Source organism: Pleurodeles waltl, chromosome 7 (genome assembly GCF_031143425.1).
Source record: "Pleurodeles waltl isolate 20211129_DDA chromosome 7, aPleWal1.hap1.20221129, whole genome shotgun sequence".
Lineage (NCBI taxonomy): Eukaryota > Metazoa > Chordata > Amphibia > Caudata > Salamandridae > Pleurodeles > Pleurodeles waltl.
The window spans coordinates 870017186-870037608 of NC_090446.1; the positions used below are offsets into that span (position 1 = coordinate 870017186).

The following is a 20423-nucleotide window of genomic DNA, read 5'->3' on the forward strand; positions in this document are numbered from 1 at the left end:
ATCCTTCATACTTCCTCATGATGCTTGAATTATATCACTCGTTGTGAGCACGTCACCTTTTTAGCTTCCACCTAGTGTCTTTCTAAAGAAGAGCCTGTTCATCTTAAAGTCGTTCATGTTGTATACCATAGCAAAGGGTTCACAGTGAAGGTCATTAAGTCATTTCGCTCTGAAGGCATCTGCCCACATTTGTGATCACAGGCTGATGACATTTACTGGGGCCAGTGTCTCTGTTGTGGTAAATTGTGGATATACAATAAGTGATGTGGCTCTATTTTCTGACTGCATGGCATAGCTCCAGTGTGTTTTTATTGCATTCCCATAAACTCTTAGCATGGCACCAATGATACCGATAGCCTACATTTGCAAACCTTTTCCCAAGAAATCAGCATGTCTCCAATCCTAAATTAATATTTTGTCTAACATCTGGTAGATTATATTCTACATGATTAACTTTTTCTTCAGACCAAAACGTACACACATGATGAAACCACTGCATATATTAATCACACCTCATGATGTGTTTGTTCCTTTAAGAAGGAGTTTCTTTTCGTTGGAAGTGGGAACAGACTTTAGCCAATGAGCTACACGGTTCACACCAGATCCTCTCGTTTTTCTGTCACTGAGCTCCACCCCTGTAGCTTTGCATCAGCATGTCCCCTCCTCCTGATCACACACCGGGAGCAGCTCAGACGATGCAGAGCTCACCTCCTCTCTGAAGCTGCTGTGAACGACTGGACGAGCCCAGCAGCCCGACCCTCTCCCCTGTCTGCCGCTGACTCTACAGGGAAGCTGTTAAAAACGCACCAGCAGGTTGTCTGTGCAGAATGATCAGGGTGAGCGCTCTGCTTCGGTGCAAGTGGCATCTTCTGTGCTTCGTCTCCCTCTCCCTCTGGGGCTGGGGTTCCGCTCAGCTCCGGTACTCGGTGCTGGAGGAGGCAGAGCCGCGGACAGTGGTGGGGAACGTGGCTCGGGACCTGGGGCTGGACGCTGCCGCTGTGACTGAGCGCAGACTGAGGCTGAGCTCCGAGGGCAGCACACGGCATTTCACCGTCAGTCTGGAGAGCGGAGACCTGGCTGTGAGTGAGAAGATAGACCGGGAGAGCCTGTGTGGAGCCAGCCCCGGCTGCACCCTGACTGCGGAAGTGGTGATTGAAAACCCACTGGAGCTCTTCCGCCTGGAAGTGGAGGTGCTGGATATCAATGACAACTCGCCCACCTTCCCCACTGCTGACCGGGTTGTGCGGATTGCAGAAGCAGCTACTTCAGGAACACGATTTCCACTGGAGGGCGCCATAGACACAGACTCTGGGAAGAATGCAGTCACCGATTACAAGCTGAATCCGAATGAACACTTTACATTGAATGTAAAACGTCTCAAAGACGGGAGGCTCCTCCCATCTCTGGTTCTTGAAAAGTTTCTGGACCGAGAGAGCCAGGAGCAGCACGAGCTGATCCTCACTGCCGTGGATGGGGGCAGCCCCGCCAGATCCGGGACATCCCGGATAACCGTCACTGTCCTGGATGTGAACGACAACGCGCCCGTCTTCAACCAGTCTGTGTACAAAGTGAAACTAAGAGAGAACGCACCGGTGAAGACGACACTGATCACACTCAGCGCCACTGACAGCGACGAAGGACTCAACGGGGAAGTTGAATACTTCTATGAAGAGCACACTTTAGATGAAGTTCGTAATTTGTTCCAGCTGGACCCCAGATCTGGAGAAATTCGTGTACAGGATGGTGTAGACTTTGAAAAGGCTAACATGTATGACATTCATGTTAAAGCCACTGACATGGGAACGCCACAATTGAAAGGAGATTGTCTTGTTCAAGTTGAGATAGAGGATGTAAATGACAACCACCCAGAAATTTTAATAACATCTTTAGCACACACAGTCCCAGAAGACACCCCCATTGGGACGGCAGTGGGTCTGTTCAAAGTCAGAGATAGAGATTCCGGGCTGAATGGAAAAGTTCAGGTAGAGATTTCACCCGACCTTCCATTTCAGATTAAATCATTTCAAAATCATTACTCACTGATCACAGATGAAACGCTTGATAGAGAAAACAGTGAGCAATATTATGTGCGATTCTTGGTTATGGATTTAGGGACACCGAGTTTGCACACTGAGAAAACCATCATCGTCAACATTTCCGACATCAATGATAACCCCCCGCAGTTCTCGAGTCCTTTCCTCGACGCCTCCATCAGAGAGAACAATGAACCCGGCGCTTTGCTCTGCACCGTGTCCGCCTCCGATGCTGATGAAGGAGAGAACTCTCGCATCACGTACTCCATAGCAGAGAAGCGGATAGAGGGGTCCCCGGTCTCTTCCTTCCTTTATATCAGCTCCAACACCGGAAGCATCTACGCCCAGCGCTCCTTTGATTATGAGCACGTGCAGGTGTTGCACATTCATGTTATTGCAGAAGACGCTGGTTCTCCAAAACTCAGCTCCAACGTGTCTGTTTTCATTTATATTCTGGATGAAAATGATAATGCCCCGGTGATCGTGTATCCTGTACCCTCAAGAGAGTCCACGGTGGAGCAGAGGATTCCTCGGATGATCCCAGTCGGTTACTTGGTTACTAAAGTCACAGCAGTGGATGCAGACTCTGGTCACAATGCCTGGGTCTCCTATAGCCTTCTGCAGAGTCCACACCCCGCTCTGTTTCGAATATCTCCATATACTGGAGAACTGCGAGCTGTCAGAAGACCTCAGGAGACGGACAACTTCACCCAGAAGCTTATTATTCTAGCCAAAGACAATGGGAAGCCACAGTTGTCCACTACTCTGACTATCCTCCTATCACCACAGGATGACGTCAGTGTGGACACGCCCACATCTCATGATTTCCACAAAACTCCAGTGGAAGACACTGACATGACCTTGTACCTCATTATATCCCTGGTGGCCATCAGTGTTCTGTGCCTGGTCACTTTTATCATTCTCTCTGCCAGATGCATTGTGGGAGGAGAACACGCCACCTCTTTGTGCTGCTCCATCGAGAGATCCAAACCCTTTGATGTCTCCAAACTGCCCCACCCAACTCTTCAGCTAAATGCGGATGGCTCTTTGTCCTATGCAGAGGTGACCCTGAGGCCGGGAGATCCCACTAATCAGGGCTACAGGACCTGTGTATCCCAAGGTGATTTCACTTTCATGAAACCGGTAGACTTTCCAGAACTCAGGAACACTTTGAACGAACTGGACCCATTTGTGCCCTGTGTGGAAAGGTTAAACGAGATCAACCAGGTGAGAAGACTAGCACCCATGGTCGATTACATTAACCACGTGTTACAATATCATTCTACACTGATTTACTACTGGTGTTTTCTCACAGTGTGTATGTGGTAGAAATCTCCCCCAATAGATCATGCTTTGAAATAGATTTTTTTCTGTGTGAATGATTTAATGTAAAATGTTCATTTTTGATCACTAGGGGCAGTTTGCACTGATTTGCGTGGTAGAAAGTTATACGCCTGCCTTGTGCTTCAGTCCTATTTAAATATCTCATTGCAGTCCCTTATTTACCTAACATGAAAAATACTTTTTGCGGCTTATGTAGTAGTGTTGCCTACTCATGCTCATAATATCCACTTCTGCCTAAAAGGGAAGCATGTACAATAATGTTCAGGTTGATTTACATCATACAGTATATTTCCTGTAAGGGATCAGTTGCACCTATTTGTAGTTTCTTGTTTTGAACCAGACAGTTAATAGTCACTCACGTTATTTAAAAGCATTGCCCTTGCTTTTGAATGAAAGGGTTGTGTATTAATCAACTCTCTAGCGTCTCCAGCTGTGCTTTCACTTTCCTTCTCCTTTGTGTCGCTCATTATGCTCTCTGCCCACTCCGCCTGCTCAGCATCACCACTCGAGGAGACCCCTCGAGCTGATGAGGCGTGTTCTGCAGCTGCACTTCCAGTCTTGGGGAATATACAGAGAAGCTGTCTTCTAATGGAGAGGCTCGTGTGCTCACGGGTGCAGGAGGTCTTGTTCGTAGACTAACTCTCAGCCGACGTACGGACATCCTTGCAGTGGATTTAGAGGCTGCTTATGAATGCCTTTGAATTGTGTTAATGATTTGTGATTTGCTGTTACTTTGTCTATGAGGACTGATGAATGTATACTACTAACGCGCCCCTTTGCTTCCCCTGCCAGTGATTGCCGAGCGCTCCCTTCAAGGAGTTTTCTAATCCTAAAGTTTTGTTACACTAGCCAGTCCCCACTGCTGTCCGGTGAACTTAGTCACAATGCTGTGTTATCTTGCTGCATGGTGAGGCTCTGCATTGTAGTAATATACGGAAAATATCTGCTAGAAGGTGGAACCCTCAGCACATGAAGTCAGAGACGCACAATAGATAGATTGATAGACAGATAGATATTGTTTTTACAAAACCCAATCACCCTTTATTTGTTTCTACTTTTGTGTAGCCTGTTCATTCTCTAGTGCAGGAGTCTTCAAACTAAGGGGGCAGGCAAGTGATCTTGGGGGGGGGGGGGGTGCCAAGCTCTGGTCAAAAGAAGCATTATACAGATAACAGGGCTTTGTTTCAAGCAGAAACATGTTATGTGCATTTTTTAAAAGGTAACAGTACCTAACTGCAATGTTTAAATAGGTCTGGACATATCTATACATTGCCATCTTTATAAAATAATTGTGAAAAATTCTGGGGGCAGGGCCCAATGATTTTTATTTTCCAACTGGGGGAACCGGCATTAAAAAGTTTGGAGACCACTGCTTTAGTGGAAACAAGCTTACGGGTTGGAATGGGTGATGGGAGGTAGAGAAACAGTTGTGGTTAGGTAGGAGCACAAGGATGTATGGTACATCACATGATGTCACCAGTCCCCTCTACACTCATGCAGAGTACACAACATTTCTCCTTGGCTAATGTTCATTTGATAGATATCTGCCAAATAAAATTGAGTTGATATAACTGTTTGCTTAAGTGTTTCTTGGTGGTTGTGAACTGCCTAAAAATGCATTAAAAAAACTGAAAGGGGCCTCTATTTTGGCTTCCTTTCTACCCACTGATGGTGCTTGGATTATAGCACTCTGTTTGAACACGTTTCACCTTTTTGACGTCCACCTGGTGTCTTTAAAAAAAAAAAAAAAGAGTCTCTTAAATTTACTTGTTGGTATTGATTTTAAAGTCGCTTATGTTGTAGGAAACCTACTTTGCGATACCTCTAAATCTCAGTTTGCTTTTTCTCCCTGATCGCTATTAAGTCATTTCACTTTGATGGTAACATCTATCCTCAGTGGTGGTCACAGGCTGATGACATTTACTGGGGCCAGTGTCTCTGTTCTGTTAAGTTTTGACTGTAAAGTAAATCCTATAGCTTTGCTTCGACTGCATGGCATAGTTCTAATGTATTTTTATTGTGTTTCCTTGTACATTTAGCAGGCCACTTTACAAATGGCGTTTTTCAGATTTTTGTTGTCACACTATGTACAACCTACATGTGCAAACGCTTTCTCAACACATCTACATGTCTCCAATCCTAAATTAATCTTTTGTCTGAGCTCTGGTAGGTAATATTTAACCTAACAAGCTTTTGTTTCAGATCAAACCTTATACACGTGATGAAATCACTGCTATATTAATCACCCTTCATGTAGTGTGTGCGCCTTTAAGAAGGCGTTTCCAGTTGTTGTCAGTGGGAACACACTTAAGCCAATGAGCTACACGGTTCACACCAGATCCTCTCGTTTTTCTGTCACTGAGCTCCACCCCTGTAGCTTTGCATCAGCATGCCCCCTCCTCCTGATCACACACCGGGAGCAGCTCAGGCGATGCAGAGCTCACCTCCTCTCTGAAGCTGCTGTGAACGACTGGACGAGCTCAGCAGCCCGACCCTCTCCCCTGTCTGCCGTCGACTCTACAGAGAAGCTGTTAAAAACACACCAGCAGGTTGTCTGTGCAGAATGATCAGGGTGAGCGCTCTGCTTCGGTGCAAGTGGCATCTGCTGTGCTTCCTCTCCCTCTGGGGCTGGGGCTCCGCTCAGCTCCGGTACTCGGTGCTGGAGGAGGCAGAGCCGGGGACAGTGGTGGGGAACGTGGCTCGGGACCTGGGGCTGGACGCTGCCGCTGTGACTGAGCGCAGACTGAGGCTGAGCTCCGAGGGCAGCACACGGCATTTCACCGTCAGTCTGGAGAGCGGAGACCTGGCTGTGAGTGAGAAGATAGACCGGGAGAGCCTGTGTGGAGCCAGCCCCGGCTGCACCCTGACTGCGGAAGTGGTGATTGAAAACCCACTGGAGCTCTTCCGCCTGGAAGTGGAGGTGCTGGATATCAATGACAACTCGCCCACCTTCCCCACTGCTGAGTATAACCTGCATATCGGAGAATCCGCTCCTCTGCTAACGCAGTTTCCACTTGAGGGCGCAATAGATCCAGATGTTGGAAAGAATGCCGTCAAGGGTTACAGGCTGAATCCAAATGAATACTTTACACTGAACGTTAAAAGTCTCAAAGACGGAAAGCTCCTTCCCTCGCTGCTTCTTGAAAAGTCTCTGGACCGGGAGAGTCAGCAACAGCACGAGCTGATCCTCACTGCCGTGGATGGGGGCAGCCCCGCCAGATCCGGGACAGCCCGGATAACCGTCACTGTCCTGGATGTGAACGACAACGCGCCCGTCTTTAACCAGTCTGTGTACAAAGTGAAACTAAGAGAGAACGCACCGGTGAAGACGATACTGATCACTCTCAGCGCCACTGACAGCGACCAAGGACTCAACGGAGAAGTTGAGTTTTCATTTGATAAGTACACTTCGGAAGAAGTTCGTACATTGTTCCATCTGGAACCCAGATCTGGAGAAATTTGGCTAGAAGGAGATGTGGACTTCGAAGAAACTAACTTATATGAAATTCATGGCAGGGCCGCAGACAGGGGGACACCACAGCTGGAAGGTCACTGTGTTATTCAAGTCGAAATAGAAGATGAAAACGACAACTCCCCAGAGGTTGTAATAACGTCTTTGGCACATTCGGTCGCAGAAAGCACGCCCATCGGGACAGCAGTTGGTCTGTTCAGAGTCAGAGATAAAGATTCCGGACTCAATGGGAAAGTTCACGTGGATATATCACCCGATCTTCCATTTAGGATCAGATCATTTGAAAATCACTACTCGTTGGTTACAGATGGAGCTCTGGACAGAGAGATCAGTCCTCAATATTATATTGAACTGATGGTCACAGATTTGGGGACACCCCCGCTGCGCACTCAGAAAACAATCACCCTCAACATTTCAGACATCAATGATAACCCCCCGCAGTTCTCGAGTCCTTTCCTCGACGCCTCCATCAGAGAGAACAATGAACCAGGCGCTTTGCTCTGCACCGTGTCCGCCTCCGATGCTGATGAAGGAGAGAACTCTCGCATCACGTACTCCATAGCAGAGAAGCGGATAGAGGGCTCCCCGGTCTCTTCCTTCCTTTATATCAGCTCCAACACCGGAAGCATCTACGCCCAGCGCTCCTTTGATTATGAGCACGTGCAGGTGTTGCACATTCATGTTATTGCAGAAGACGCTGGTTCTCCAAAACTCAGCTCCAACGTGTCTGTTTTCATTTATATTCTGGATGAAAATGATAATGCCCCAGTGATCGTGTATCCTGTACCCTCAAGAGAGTCCACGGTGGAGCAGAGGATTCCTCGGGTGATCCCAGTGGGTTACTTGGTTACTAAAGTCACAGCAGTGGATGCAGACTCTGGTCACAATGCCTGGGTCTCCTATAGCCTTCTGCAGAGTCCAGACCCCGCTCTGTTTCGAATATCTCCATATACTGGAGAACTGCGCGCTGTCAGAAGACCTCAGGAGACGGACAACCTCACCCAGAAGCTTATTATTCTAGCCAAAGACAAAGGGGAGCCACAGATGTCCACTACTGTGACTATCCTCCTATCACCACAGGATGACGTCAGTGTGGACACGCCCACATCTCATGATTTCCACAAAACTCCAGTGGAAGACACTGACATGACCTTGTACCTCATTATATCCCTGGTGGCCATCAGTGTTCTGTGCCTGGTCACTTTTATCATTCTCTCTGCCAGATGCATTGTGGGAGGAGAACACGACACCTCTTTGTGCTGCTGCATCGCGAGATCCAAACCCTTTGATGTCTCCAAACTGCCCCACCCAACTCTTAAGCTAAATGCGGATGGCTCTTTGTCCTATGCAGAGGTGACCCTGAGGCCGGGAGATCCCACTAATCAGGGCTACAGGACCTGTGTATCCCAGGGTGATTTCACTTATATGAAACCGGTAGACTTTCTGGAACCCAGGAACACTTTGAACGAACTGGACCCATTTGTGCCCTGCGTGGAAAGGTTAAACGAGGTCAAGCAGGTGAGATCACGAGCACCCATAGTCGATGACGTGAAGCACACGATACTGTCACACACGACAGTCATTTACTACTGATCTTTTCACACAGTGCGTATGCGCTAGAGATCTCCCCTGAGAGATCATACTTTGAAATTATGTTGATTTTCTGTGTGAATAATTTTACGTAGAGTGGCCATTTTCGATCATTTGGGACAGTTTGCACTGAACCGTGGGGTAAAATGTTATGACTGCCTTTTGCCTCAATTCGGGTGACCAGACATACCGGTTTTGGCGGGGAAATTGCAGTCCTTCTATTTTTGCGAAACGTCACGGTTTTTTACTTAAAAAATCTGGTCACCCTAGCCTCAATCATATTTTAGTAATACATTGCAGTCATCTTTTGTTTATCATAACATGAAAAAAGTACGTCTCGTGGCTTATGTGAAAGTGTTGTCCACTCTCACCCATAATATCCCTTTCCGATTATGAGGGAAGCGTGTATATTAATGTTCAGGTTGATTTACGTCGTTTAGTACCCTTTCTCTTACGGATCTGTTGTACCTAGTTGTCTTGTTTAGAAGCAGCCAGTTAATAGTCACTGGCGTTGCTTAAAAGCATTGGAGGGTGCGCTTGCTTTTCAATGAAAGGGGACTATCAAGCAATCAGCGCTCCAGCGTCACCAGCTGTGCTTTCGCTTTTCTCCCCTTCTGTGTTTGTGTTGCTCGTAATGTTCTGTCCACCGCGCATGCTCAGGAGCAGCACCCGAGGAGACGCTGATCCCTCGAGCCCATGAGTCTTGTTCTGCAGCTGCACTTCAGGTTTTGGGATATATGCAGAGATGTTTCCCTTCTCCCGGAGAGGTTCGTGTATTTATAAAAGGAGTATCAAAGGGCCGACTGGACACTCAAACGGGTGCATGGGGTCTTGTTCCTAGCTTAACTCTCAGCCGGATCCATCTTTGCGGTGGATTTAGAGGCCGCGTGTGAATGCCTTGGATTGAATTGTGTAAATGATTTGTGGGTTGCTGTTACTTTGTTTGTCTATGAAGGCTGATGAATGTAAAATACTAACGCGCCCCTTTTATTCTCCTGCCGGTGAGTTCGGAGCGCTCCCTTCAAGTTTTCTAATCCTACAGTTTTGTTACACGAGCCAGGCCCCACCGCTGTCCGGTGAACTCAGTCACATGCAGGGTTCTCTTGCTGCATGGTGAGGCTCCGCACTGTAGTGTTATAGGGAAAATATCTGCTAGAAGGTGGAACCCTCAGCCCACGAAGACAGAGACGCACGATAGATACTTTTTTTTTTTTTTTTTTTTTTTTTACAAAATCCAATCCGCCCTTCATTTGGTTCCTGGTTCTCATTACGTGCGAGTAGCCTGGTCATTCGTCGATGGAAAACAGGTTGGAGTTGGGATGGTTGTTGGTAGGTAGAGAAGTAGCTCTTCTTAGGAAAGTGCCCGAGGCGTACGTTAGGTCACATGATGTCACCAGTCACTTCCCTCCATTCATGTAGAGGACATCACAATTCTACTTGGCTAACCTTTATTGGATAGTTACCTGCTAAATATAATGAAGTTGATATAACTACGTTTCCTTGATAGTTTCTTCGGTGTCACGAACTGCCTAAAACATTAATTGGGAAAACACTGAAAAGGCCTTGTACCCTTTATCTTTTTTACCGGAAGTCTCTTAAATTTGCTTGTTGATATCGATCATAAAGTCACTGATGTTGGAGAAAACAGCCAATGGTCTACTCTGAGATCCCTCTAAATCTATGCTTGGTTTCTTCCTGAATGTTAAGTCATTTCGTTGTGATGGCAGCACCTACCTTCAGTTGCGGTCACAGGCTGATGACACTTACTGGGGACAGGATCCCTTTTGTGTTACATTTTGATTATAAATGTTGATTATATTTATTGTATTCCCATACACATTTAGCATGGAACCTTACAGATGGCCTTTTTATATTATTGTTGTAGCATTGATATGTACAGCCATCATTTGCAAATGTTTTTCAACAAATCTGCACCTTTCCAATCCTAAATTAATATTGTGCCTAAATTGTGATAGGTAGTTATCAACATAATTAGCGTTTTCTTCAGATCAAACCTTATTTACATGATGGAACCACTGCATATATTAATCAAGCGTCATGATGTGCCAATGCCTTTAAGAAGGCGTTTCCAGTGGTTGTCAGTGGGAACACACTTTAGCCAATGAGCTACACGGTTCACACCAGATCCTCTCTTATTTCTGTGACTGAGCTCCACCCCTGTAGCTTTGCATCAGCATGTCCCCTCCTCCTGATCACACACCGGGAGCAGCTCAGACGATGCAGAGCTCACCTCCTCTCTGAAGCTGCTGTGAAGGACTGGACGAGCCCAGCAGCTCGACCCTCTCCCCTGTCTGCCGTCGACTCTACAGGGAAGCTGTTAAAAACACACCAGCAGGTTGTCTGTGCAGAATGATCAGGGTGAGCGCTCTGCTTCGGTGCAAGTGGCATCTTCTGTGCTTCCTCTCCCTCTGGGGCTGGGGCTCAGCTCAGCTCCGGTACTCGGTGCTGGAGGAGGCAGAGCCGGGGACAGTGGTGGGGAACGTGGCTCGGGACCTGGGGCTGGACGCTGCCGCTGTGACTGAGCGCAGACTGAGGCTGAGCTCCGAGGGCAGCACACGGCATTTCACCGTCAGTCTGGAGAGCGGAGACCTGGCTGTGAGTGAGAAGATAGACCGGGAGAGCCTGTGTGGAGCCAGCCCCGGCTGCACCCTGACTGCGTAAGTGGTGATTGAAAACCCCCTGGAGCTCTTCCGCCTGGAAGTGGAGGTGCTGGATGTCAATGACAACTCGCCCATGTTTCCTACAGCTGAAAAGGTTGTGCAGATCGGAGAAGCTGCTCCTCTGGGAACGCGGTTTCCACTAGAGGGCGCTATAGATCCAGATTCTGGGAAGAATGCAGTTAGAGGTTACAGGCTGAATCCAAATGAACATTTTACATTAAAAGTGAAACACCTCAAAGACGGGAAGGTCCTCCCTGCGCTGGTCCTTGAAAAGACTGTTGACCGAGAGACCCAGGAGCAGCACGAGCTGATCCTCACTGCCGTGGATGGGGGCAGCCCCGACAGATCCGGGACAGCCCGGATAACCGTCATTGTGCTGGATGTGAACGACAACGCGCCCGTCTTCAACCAGTCTGTGTACAAAGTGAAACTAAGAGAGAACGCACCGGTGAAGACGATACTGATCACACTCGGCGCCACTGACAGAGACAATGGACTCAACGGGGATGTTGAGTATTCTTTTGAGAATCACATTTCGGGTGCAGTTAGCAACTTGTTCGGCTTGGATTCCCGAACTGGAGAAATTCGTATAGAAGGAGGTGTGGACTTTGAAGAATCACAGTTTTTTGAAATTCACATTAGAGCCAGAGATAATGGAGCACCACAGATGGAAGGAGACTGTATTCTTCAGGTGGAAGTAGAAGATGAAAACGACAACTATCCAGAGGTTGTAATAACCTCGGTGGCACATTCAGTCCCAGAAAATACCCCCATTGGGACAGCAGTGGGTTTGTTCAGAGTCAGAGATAGAGATTCCGGACTCAATGGGAAGGTTCACGTCGATATATCACCTGACCTTCCATTTAGAATCAGATCATTTGAAAATCACTACTCGTTGGTTACACATGGAGCTCTGGACAGAGAAATCAGTCCTCAATATTATATTGAACTGTTGGTCACAGATTTGGGGACACCCCCGCTGCGCACTCAGAAAACAATCATCCTCAACATTTCCGACGTCAATGATAACCCCCCGCAGTTCTCGAGTCCTTTCCTCGACGCCTCCATCAGAGAGAACAATGAACCCGGCGCTTTGCTCTGCACCGTGTCCGCCTCCGATGCTGATGCAGGAGAGAACTCTCGCATCACGTACTCCATAGCAGAGAAGCGGATAGAGGGCTCCCCGGTCTCTTCCTTCCTTTATATCAGCTCCAACACCGGAAGCATCTACGCCCAGCGCTCCTTTGATTATGAGCACGGGCAGGTGTTGCACATTCATGTTATTGCAGAAGACGCTGGTTCTCCAAAACTCAGCTCCAACGTGTCTGTTTTCATTTATATTCTGGATGAAAATGATAATGCCCCGGTGATCGTGTATCCTGTACCCTCAAGAGAGTCCACGGTGGAGCAGAGGATTCCTCGGATGATCCCAGTCGGTTACTTGGTTACTAAAGTCACAGCAGTGGATGCAGACTCTGGTCACAATGCCTGGGTCTCCTATAGCCTTCTGCAGAGTCCAGACCCCGCTCTGTTTCGAATATCTCCCCACACCGGAGAGCTGCGCGCTGTCAGAAGACCTCAGGAGATGGACAACTTCACCCAGAAGCTTATTATTCTAGCCAAGGACAAAGGGGAGCCACCTTTGTCCAGTATCGTCACGATCCTCTTGTCACCAGAAGATGTAGCCAGTGTGGATAAGCCCATGTCCCTCGATTCCGATAAAGCCCCAGGTGAAGACTCAGACATGACCTTGTACCTCATTATATCGCTAGTGGCCATCAGTGTTCTGTGTCTAGTCACTTTCGTCATCCTGTCTGCGAAGTGCATTGTGGGAGGAAACCACTACACCGCTTTATGTTGCTGCAGCGAAGGATCCAGTTCTTCGGATTTGTTAAAACAGTCCCACCCAACTCTTCAGTTGAATGCTGATGGATCATTGACCTATGCAGAGGTCTGCCTGAGACCTTCCGACCCTTTGAATCAGGGCTACAGGACCTGTGTCTCCCAAGTCAGTGATTTCACCTTCATGAAACCCTTGGACTCTCTGGATCTCAGAGATGCTGTGAATGAAAGCGATCCATTTGTGTCGGACGTGGAGAGGTTAAACGACCTCAACCTGGTGAGTCAGTAGCAACATTGATCAATCCACTTACCCCCCCGCCCCCCGATACATTTTAATATTGTATGAATTGATCGCAGCTGAAATGTTATGTTACACGCATCTATGTGCTAGAGGTGAATTACTTGATTTGCAAATTGTGTGCATTTTGAAGCAGGGACACCTTCCTTTGTCATTGCCTTATAACCGAGGAAGACAAAAGTGTTTCATGTGCTTATCGATTATAATTTAGAATGTTAGTCTATTGCATCTTTTTAAACACTACTACTACACTACAAAAATATTTTAAACACCACAAATGTTACTTCTCGTGTAAGAGTAAACGTGTTTTTTTGCCGGCAACAGCCACTTCCGTATATGGCAAACGTGTCCGGCATGATTCGTATTGGGTAGTGCCTTTGAGTATATGGGCCTTGGGCCGTCCGATGACCAGGTGTGTTTTATTATTTTCTCTAAGTTAAATAACATAGATCTCTGCTTCCGCGCGCTTGGAGTGTCTTTCCTGGTAATGTGGAAGGACCGACAGCCAATCATCTGTTCGGTTTCAGCAGGAGCCCTGCTTTCACTTTCGGTTTCCTTCTCCCATTGGTTCTGTGGGTCTCTGCTTTCTCTCAGCTCATATCCAGATCTCAGCGGCCGCTGTAATACAGAGTCTGGTGTGGTTTGTTTTATTAGCTCCGTTCCTGTCTTGGGCAAGGTGCAGAGGGATATTTTGACGGCATCCAGAGACCGGTGTATTTACAAATGTGAAGTCGGATTAAGTGACGGCGCTCGCTCATAAGTGCTCTGTGTTTTACATCTGAAGCGTTCCTCCTTCGCTCCTTGGGTGTGAGGCTCAGACCTTTTAGGGGACACGGCAAAATATCAGAACTGAACGCGAGTTTGTGGCAGAGTGCAGGCAGGGCACTTTTCTACGTGATCTTTGAATTCTGTTGAGCAGTTAACTCGAGAGGCTGGCGCCCTTTCACGTTTGCTTCGGTTCATGGTTTTGTGAAGGTAATATGGCAGCCCAGGTTCCACCAAGAAAATACACACACCAGGCTCGCGAGTGAGTACTAGATCATAAGGTGACTGTTACATTAGCGTGGACCAGGGCTGGTTAAAGTGCTGGGCACATATCTTAGACCTTCCTACACACGGACGTTGGTGGTGTTGCCAATGTAGATGCCTTTTAAAGACAGCAGGTGGGTAGTAGTTTTCTCTCTAGGCCTGAACAGGCGCACTACGTTCTATAATAAAGTGCATTTACTACGTACACCTTAAACGATCACCCATTCATATCACTTGTAAAGGATCACTACAGTGTTTCTGTTCACCCCATGGGCGACCAGCCGGGCGTGTTTTCCTTTTGCTTCTGTGTATTGATAGAGAACGTGTTGAATGAACGAATGCACAATGTTGTATCGTGTTATTTGTACTCTACCTTCTTTTGCTATAGCGCACATGTATAGATCAAATCACGAGCAAGCCAAGTAAACATGTTTGTTGCTTACATTATAAAAGTCGTCATTGGCAGTCGTTTCCTGAGAAGTTGAATAGAATTAAAAAATAACAAAGTCGGCATATCAGTAAACAGGAATTTGTTGCACTGATTTTTTTTTTTTTAATCAAACTGACAATTCTTCAATTTTTGTGTGTTTATTTATATGGGGGTGAAGTTAGCGAATGTTTCTGTCCAATATGAATTAAAACAAAATGTTGGTGGGACTTGCTCCAGGATAAAAATGCACACTTGCCCTGCTTGGGTTTTCGGAAAGAGAGATTCAGTGGAGGTAAGAAGATGGTTGGCATGGAAGTAAGAGACTCGAGGAAACGTAAGAGGATGCCTGATGTCACCAGTCACACCCACTTCCCCCTTTGTTGCAGGGGCGCATGGTTCTACCTGGCAGGCATTGACTGGATAAGTAGTGGAGTCTAAACATGTACATAATGAGCGAATTAAACCTCAAGGCTATCCAGCTTTTGAATAATTGTTTGTTTACTGAATTGTAGTCACTTTTGTACCTAGCAGAGCCTTTCAGTACGTTCAAAAATGGATTCGAGCAACAGGGTCCTCGCTTTCCCACTCGCATTGTTGGTTGAGTGAATAGGTGTGGGTGAAGGATGGCTTCATATCTTCTACTTGATTTGTTGTAAATTGTTTTAACGTGCTTGGCGATATCCAAATATCAGGTTGCAAATGAAGACTATTTCAGGGTTTCTTATCTTTCCTGCCATGTTGCTAATAGGACACTCGCAGTATAGGTGCACATCTTACAGCTCCTGCAAAGGAGTCTCGGTCGATAACAAATGGCCTAAAAACTACTATACTTCGCTTTCAGCTTCCAGAGTCTAGTTTTCTTTGCTATGAATCTTTTCTCGAAGTAGATTTTAGAGTTTCAATTAGGGATACATATAACTTCCTTCAGCTCTTTAATTTTGGATTCATAGTTACATTTAGCGTAGTTGTAGACATTTTGATATTAAGCATCAGCTTGTTTAAATCTGTGTTCAACGGGTTCTCTGGTACTATCGTTCTTCTAATCTGAATACAATTACTTGTATTCTTCAGTAGTTTGGTATCAGTTCCTAAACGCAACTCCTAGTTTGTCATAATTAGTATGGTATATGAATAGTATTAAGCTACTTTCATTTAATTGTAATTACATATGTATATTTCTGGTAGCAGATACGTTATTAGTTTTGCTAACAAAAGCTTGAATGTGAACTTGGCGAGGTTGCTGCACAGGGCAGTTCAGACAACTGTATTTCATTCAGGCAGTGTCTGCAACTTTAAGAAGGCGGGTCCAGTGGTTTAATGTCTCAGGAAGCATTAGCCAATGAGCTGTGCTCTTCACACTAGATCCTGTCCCAGCTGTCTTTCCATTCGCACATTCTGGAGCTTCGCCTTAACCTACACCCTCCTGCTGCTCAAAGACTGAGAGCTGCTGAGCTGGTGCAGACCTGGCTTCTCCGCTGCAGTGAACGGCTGGTTTCAATAACCTGCGTCCATCCTGCTCTCCTTGGTTGTCTCTGACTATACCAAAGAGTCCAAGAACAATCAATTGTTAAAGTGTTTACTATGAACACCCGGAGCTCCCGGCTGCCGTGGAAGTGGCATCTTCTGTGCTTCGTCTCCCTCTGGGGCTGGGGCTCCGCTCAGCTCCGGTACTCGGTGCTAGAGGAGGCAGAGCCGGGGACAGTGATGGGGAACGTGGCTCGGGACCTGGGGCTGGACGCTGCCGCTGTGACTGAGCGCAGACTGAGGCTGAGCTCCGAGGGCAGCACACGGCATTTCACCGTCAGTCTGGAGAGCGGAGACCTGGCTGTGAGTGAGAAGATAGACCGGGAGAGCCTGTGTGGAGCCAGCCCCGGCTGCACCCTGACTGCGGAAGTGGTGATTGAAAACCCACTGGAGCTCTTCCGCCTGGAAGTGGAGGTGCTGGATATCAATGACAACTCGCCCACCTTCCCCACTGCTGACCGGGTTGTACGGATTACTGAAGCAGCGACTCCAGGAACACGATTTTCACTAGAGGGCGCTATAGACACAGACTCTGGGATGAATGCAGTCAAGGATTACATACTGAATCCAAATCAACACTTTACACTGAATGTAAAACGTCTGAAAGCCGGGAAGCTTCTTCCCTCGCTGCTTCTTGAAAAGTCTCTGGACCGAGAGAGCCAGGAGCAGCACGAGCTGATCCTCACTGCCGTGGATGGGGGCAGCCCCGCGAGATCCGGGACAACCCGGATAACAGTCATTGTCCTGGATGTGAACGACAACGCGCCCGTCTTCAACCAGTCTGTGTACAAAGTGAAACTAAGAGAAAACGCACCGGTGAAGACGACACTGATCACACTCAGCGCCACTGACAGCGACGAAGGACTCAACGGGGAAGTTGCATACTCTTATGAAGAGCGCACACCCGATGCTATCAGTAACTTGTTCCATCTGGACTCCCGAACTGGAGAAATTTGCGTGGTTGGCGATGTGGACTTTGAGCAATGTATATTATATGAAATACATGTCAGAGCCACGGACAAGGGCATGCCACAACTGGAAGGAGCTTGTCTTATTCAAGTCGAAGTAGAAGATGAAAATGACAACTCCCCGGAAGTTGTAATAACTTCCTTGGCTCATTCAGTACCAGAAAATATCTCCTTTGGGACAGCAGTGGGTCTGTTTAGAGTCCGAGATAGAGATGCGGGACAAAATGGGAAAGTTCGTGTAGAGATATCACCCGATCTTCCATTTACTGTAAGATCGTTTGAAAACCATTACTCATTGATCACAAACGGCACTTTGGACAGAGAAATAAGTCCTCAATATTTTATTGAACTGTTGGTCACAGATTTGGGGACACCCGCACTGCGCACGCAGAAAACAATCATCCTCAACATTTCAGACATCAATGATAACCCCCCGCAGTTCTCGAGTCCTTACCTCGACGCCTCCATCAGAGAGAACAATGAACCTGGCGCTTTGCTCTGCACCGTGTCCGCCTCCGATACTGATGAAGGAGAGAACTCTCGCATCACGTACTCCATAGCAGAGAAGCGGATAGAGGGCTCCCCGGTCTCTTCCTTCCTTTATATCAGCTCCAACACCGGAAGCATCTACGCCCAGCGCTCCTTTGATTATGAGCACGTGCAGGTGTTGCACATTCATGTTATTGCAGAAGATGCTGGTTCTCCAAAACTCAGCTCCAACGTCTCTGTTTTCATTTATATTCTGGATGAAAATGATAATGCCCCGGTGATCGTGTATCCTGTGCCCTCAAGAGAGTCCACAGTGGAGCAGAGGATTCCTCGGGTGATCCCAGTGGGTTACTTGGTTACTAAAGTCACAGCAGTGGATGCAGACTCTGGTCACAATGCCTGGGTCTCCTATAGCCTTCTGCAGAGTCCGGATCCCGCTCTGTTTCGAATATCTCCATATACTGGAGAACTGCGAGCTGTCAGAAGACCTCAGGAGATGGACAACCTCACCCAGAAGCTTATTATTCTAGCCAAAGACAATGGAGAGCCACAGATGTCCACTACTGTGACTATCCTCCTATCACCACAGGATGACGTCAGTGTGGACACGCCCACGTCTCATGATTTCCACAAAACTCCAGTGGAAGACACTGACATGACCTTGTACCTCATTATATCCCTGGTGGCCATCGGTGTTCTGTGCCTGGTCACTTTCATCATCCTGTCAGCGAAGTTCATTGTGGGTGGAAACCAGACCTTATCTTTTTGTTGCTGCACCAAAAAACCTCAGCCCTGGGACTTTTCCAAACAGCCCTACCCAGCGCTCCAGCTGAATGCTGATGGATCAATGACCTATGCAGATGTCAACCTGAGACCAGGCGACCCACTGAATCAGGGCTACATGACTTGTTTGTCCCAAGTCAGTGATTTCACCTTCAGGAAACCCCCGAATTTTCCCGATCTCAGAGACACCACAAAGGAACAGGACCCTTTTGTCTCAGATGGGGAGAAGATATGCGAGCTCAACCAGGTGAGATACAATAGAAACCTTAGTGGTTTACCTGAACTTAGTTTTACAGTCAGTACTATATTGATTCCCAAGAGATGACAATTCATCTCACGCATATATCCTAAAGCTGAAATTTTTCCTTATCCCAATGCACTTCGAAACTACATGCTTCTTCAGTATTAGTATTTTGGTAACGTGTACTTCGAAGCACTTTGAATCATTGTGTACTAATTTTGGAGGCATTAAATTGTGCTTGTGCTTGATGACTCTGCCTTCCTTTGACAACCCAAAGCAATCTATGTGTATGCGAAATTATTTTATTGCCAGTTACATCCATTTAAATTTATAAAGGAAATCTTTTAATATATGTTATTATTGTGTAGTCATTAGGGGTTTTGGCCTTTACTCACCTTTACACTAGTGGTTTATTTTTAGTTTGGGACAGGCCGATAGCAATCGTTTCTGTTGGTTAAAGCACACCGCTTTGGGTGAGGTGATGTATAAGACAATGATGGCCCGGCCAATCAGCTGCTACGTTTCATTAGCTGTTCTGCTTTCGTTTTCCCTTTCCTCCTCCCACTTGCTCATCTTGCTCCCAGACTTAAACAGTATTGAAATCCAGTGACGCTTGGTCCATCGGGCCTAGTTGAGTTTGTTTTGGTGCTGCACTCACGTCCCCAAAATGACTGGGTCTTACTGCTGTATCAGGTGTTGCATAAAGACAATGAGTATAATCAAAGGGCCACAATGGAGATTTCAAAGTTTCTGTGCTTGTATTCCGCAGTGCTTTCCTTCCTTGTTCTCATCTAGACTTCGGACACATGGGGAACATGGCTACAAAGGCCAATTGGCATTCGCGGGAAGTCCTTTTACAACTCAGGATTCAAGTGTAGAAAACGTGACCTCTTTTTCAGTTACAGGGTGTCCAGGACCCCCTCTCCCCCTCCCCCCCACTGCTGGTCAGTGCTGACGTGGGACAGGCCTTGTGAACCTAAACATAGCTTAAGCGAACCCCTAGTGCTTATTTTTACAACCAGGTGTCAGATAAAAATGTTTAGCCTTTTAACGGGTTGCAAGTAGGGTGCGTCTCCCCTTTACATCGGCTGCGTGTCCTAGTAGAGTTTGTTGAACTGTGGAACTGATACAAGATCTGATGAAAATTTTGCTGGCTTGAGAGTCATTGAATGTGAACGCGTAGTGTATCTGGTTGTTTATTTTGGTGGTATACACTGAGCTGATGGCTGTGCGAGTCGTGTACTTCTGAAGAGTCTAACAACGGACCCCACAGTCCACGAGTGTCCAGTGAACTCGCTGTCTGAAAAGCGTGTTGTATCATAGTGTGTTTGTATATCACAACGTAGCTTAATAGTTTACAGTGCTTTTGTCGTAGACAAGTGCATTTTTACATTTGAACAGTGGCGGCCCGTCCTTTAGGCCGGAGGGGCCACACCCCCCCACCTTTTCCCCCTCATGAAGAGTGTCTGTCAGGCTGAACAAAGGCCAGCCTGACAGACACACTTCATTTTCAGCTCAGACAGCCAGGAGTGAGCCATGCGCGATTTGCGCAGACTCCTGGCTGTCTGAGCTGAACTCTGCTGGGCTGAGGAGGTCACAGCTCCTATGGGCGTGACCTCCTCGGCTCAGCAAAGCTGCCTCGAGGCCCTCCCCTGGGTGACGAGGCAAGCGTGACCCATTGACACTCTCCCTGGGCGCT

General features: G+C 47.2%; 1 protein-coding gene across 40 annotated transcripts in view; it reads left to right on the forward strand.

Annotated features, from left to right (window-relative positions):
• Window positions 1–20423, forward strand: part of LOC138245662 (protocadherin gamma-C3-like) — an 830748-nt gene that overhangs the window by 665621 nt on the left and 144704 nt on the right. The window contains exon 1 of one of the 40 annotated variants that reach the window (XM_069199448.1): window positions 679–3260. The exons of 36 other annotated variants lie outside the window; for them this stretch is intronic. In XM_069199448.1, coding sequence (XP_069055549.1) covers window positions 828–3260 — 2433 coding nt within the window. In that variant the 5' untranslated portion in view covers window positions 679–827. Of the gene's footprint in view, window positions 1–678; window positions 3261–5801; window positions 8368–11078; window positions 13240–16197; window positions 18731–20423 lie in introns of those variants that run through there. 3 more of the 40 variants (XM_069199454.1, XM_069199463.1, XM_069199450.1) reach the window with 3 other exon arrangements.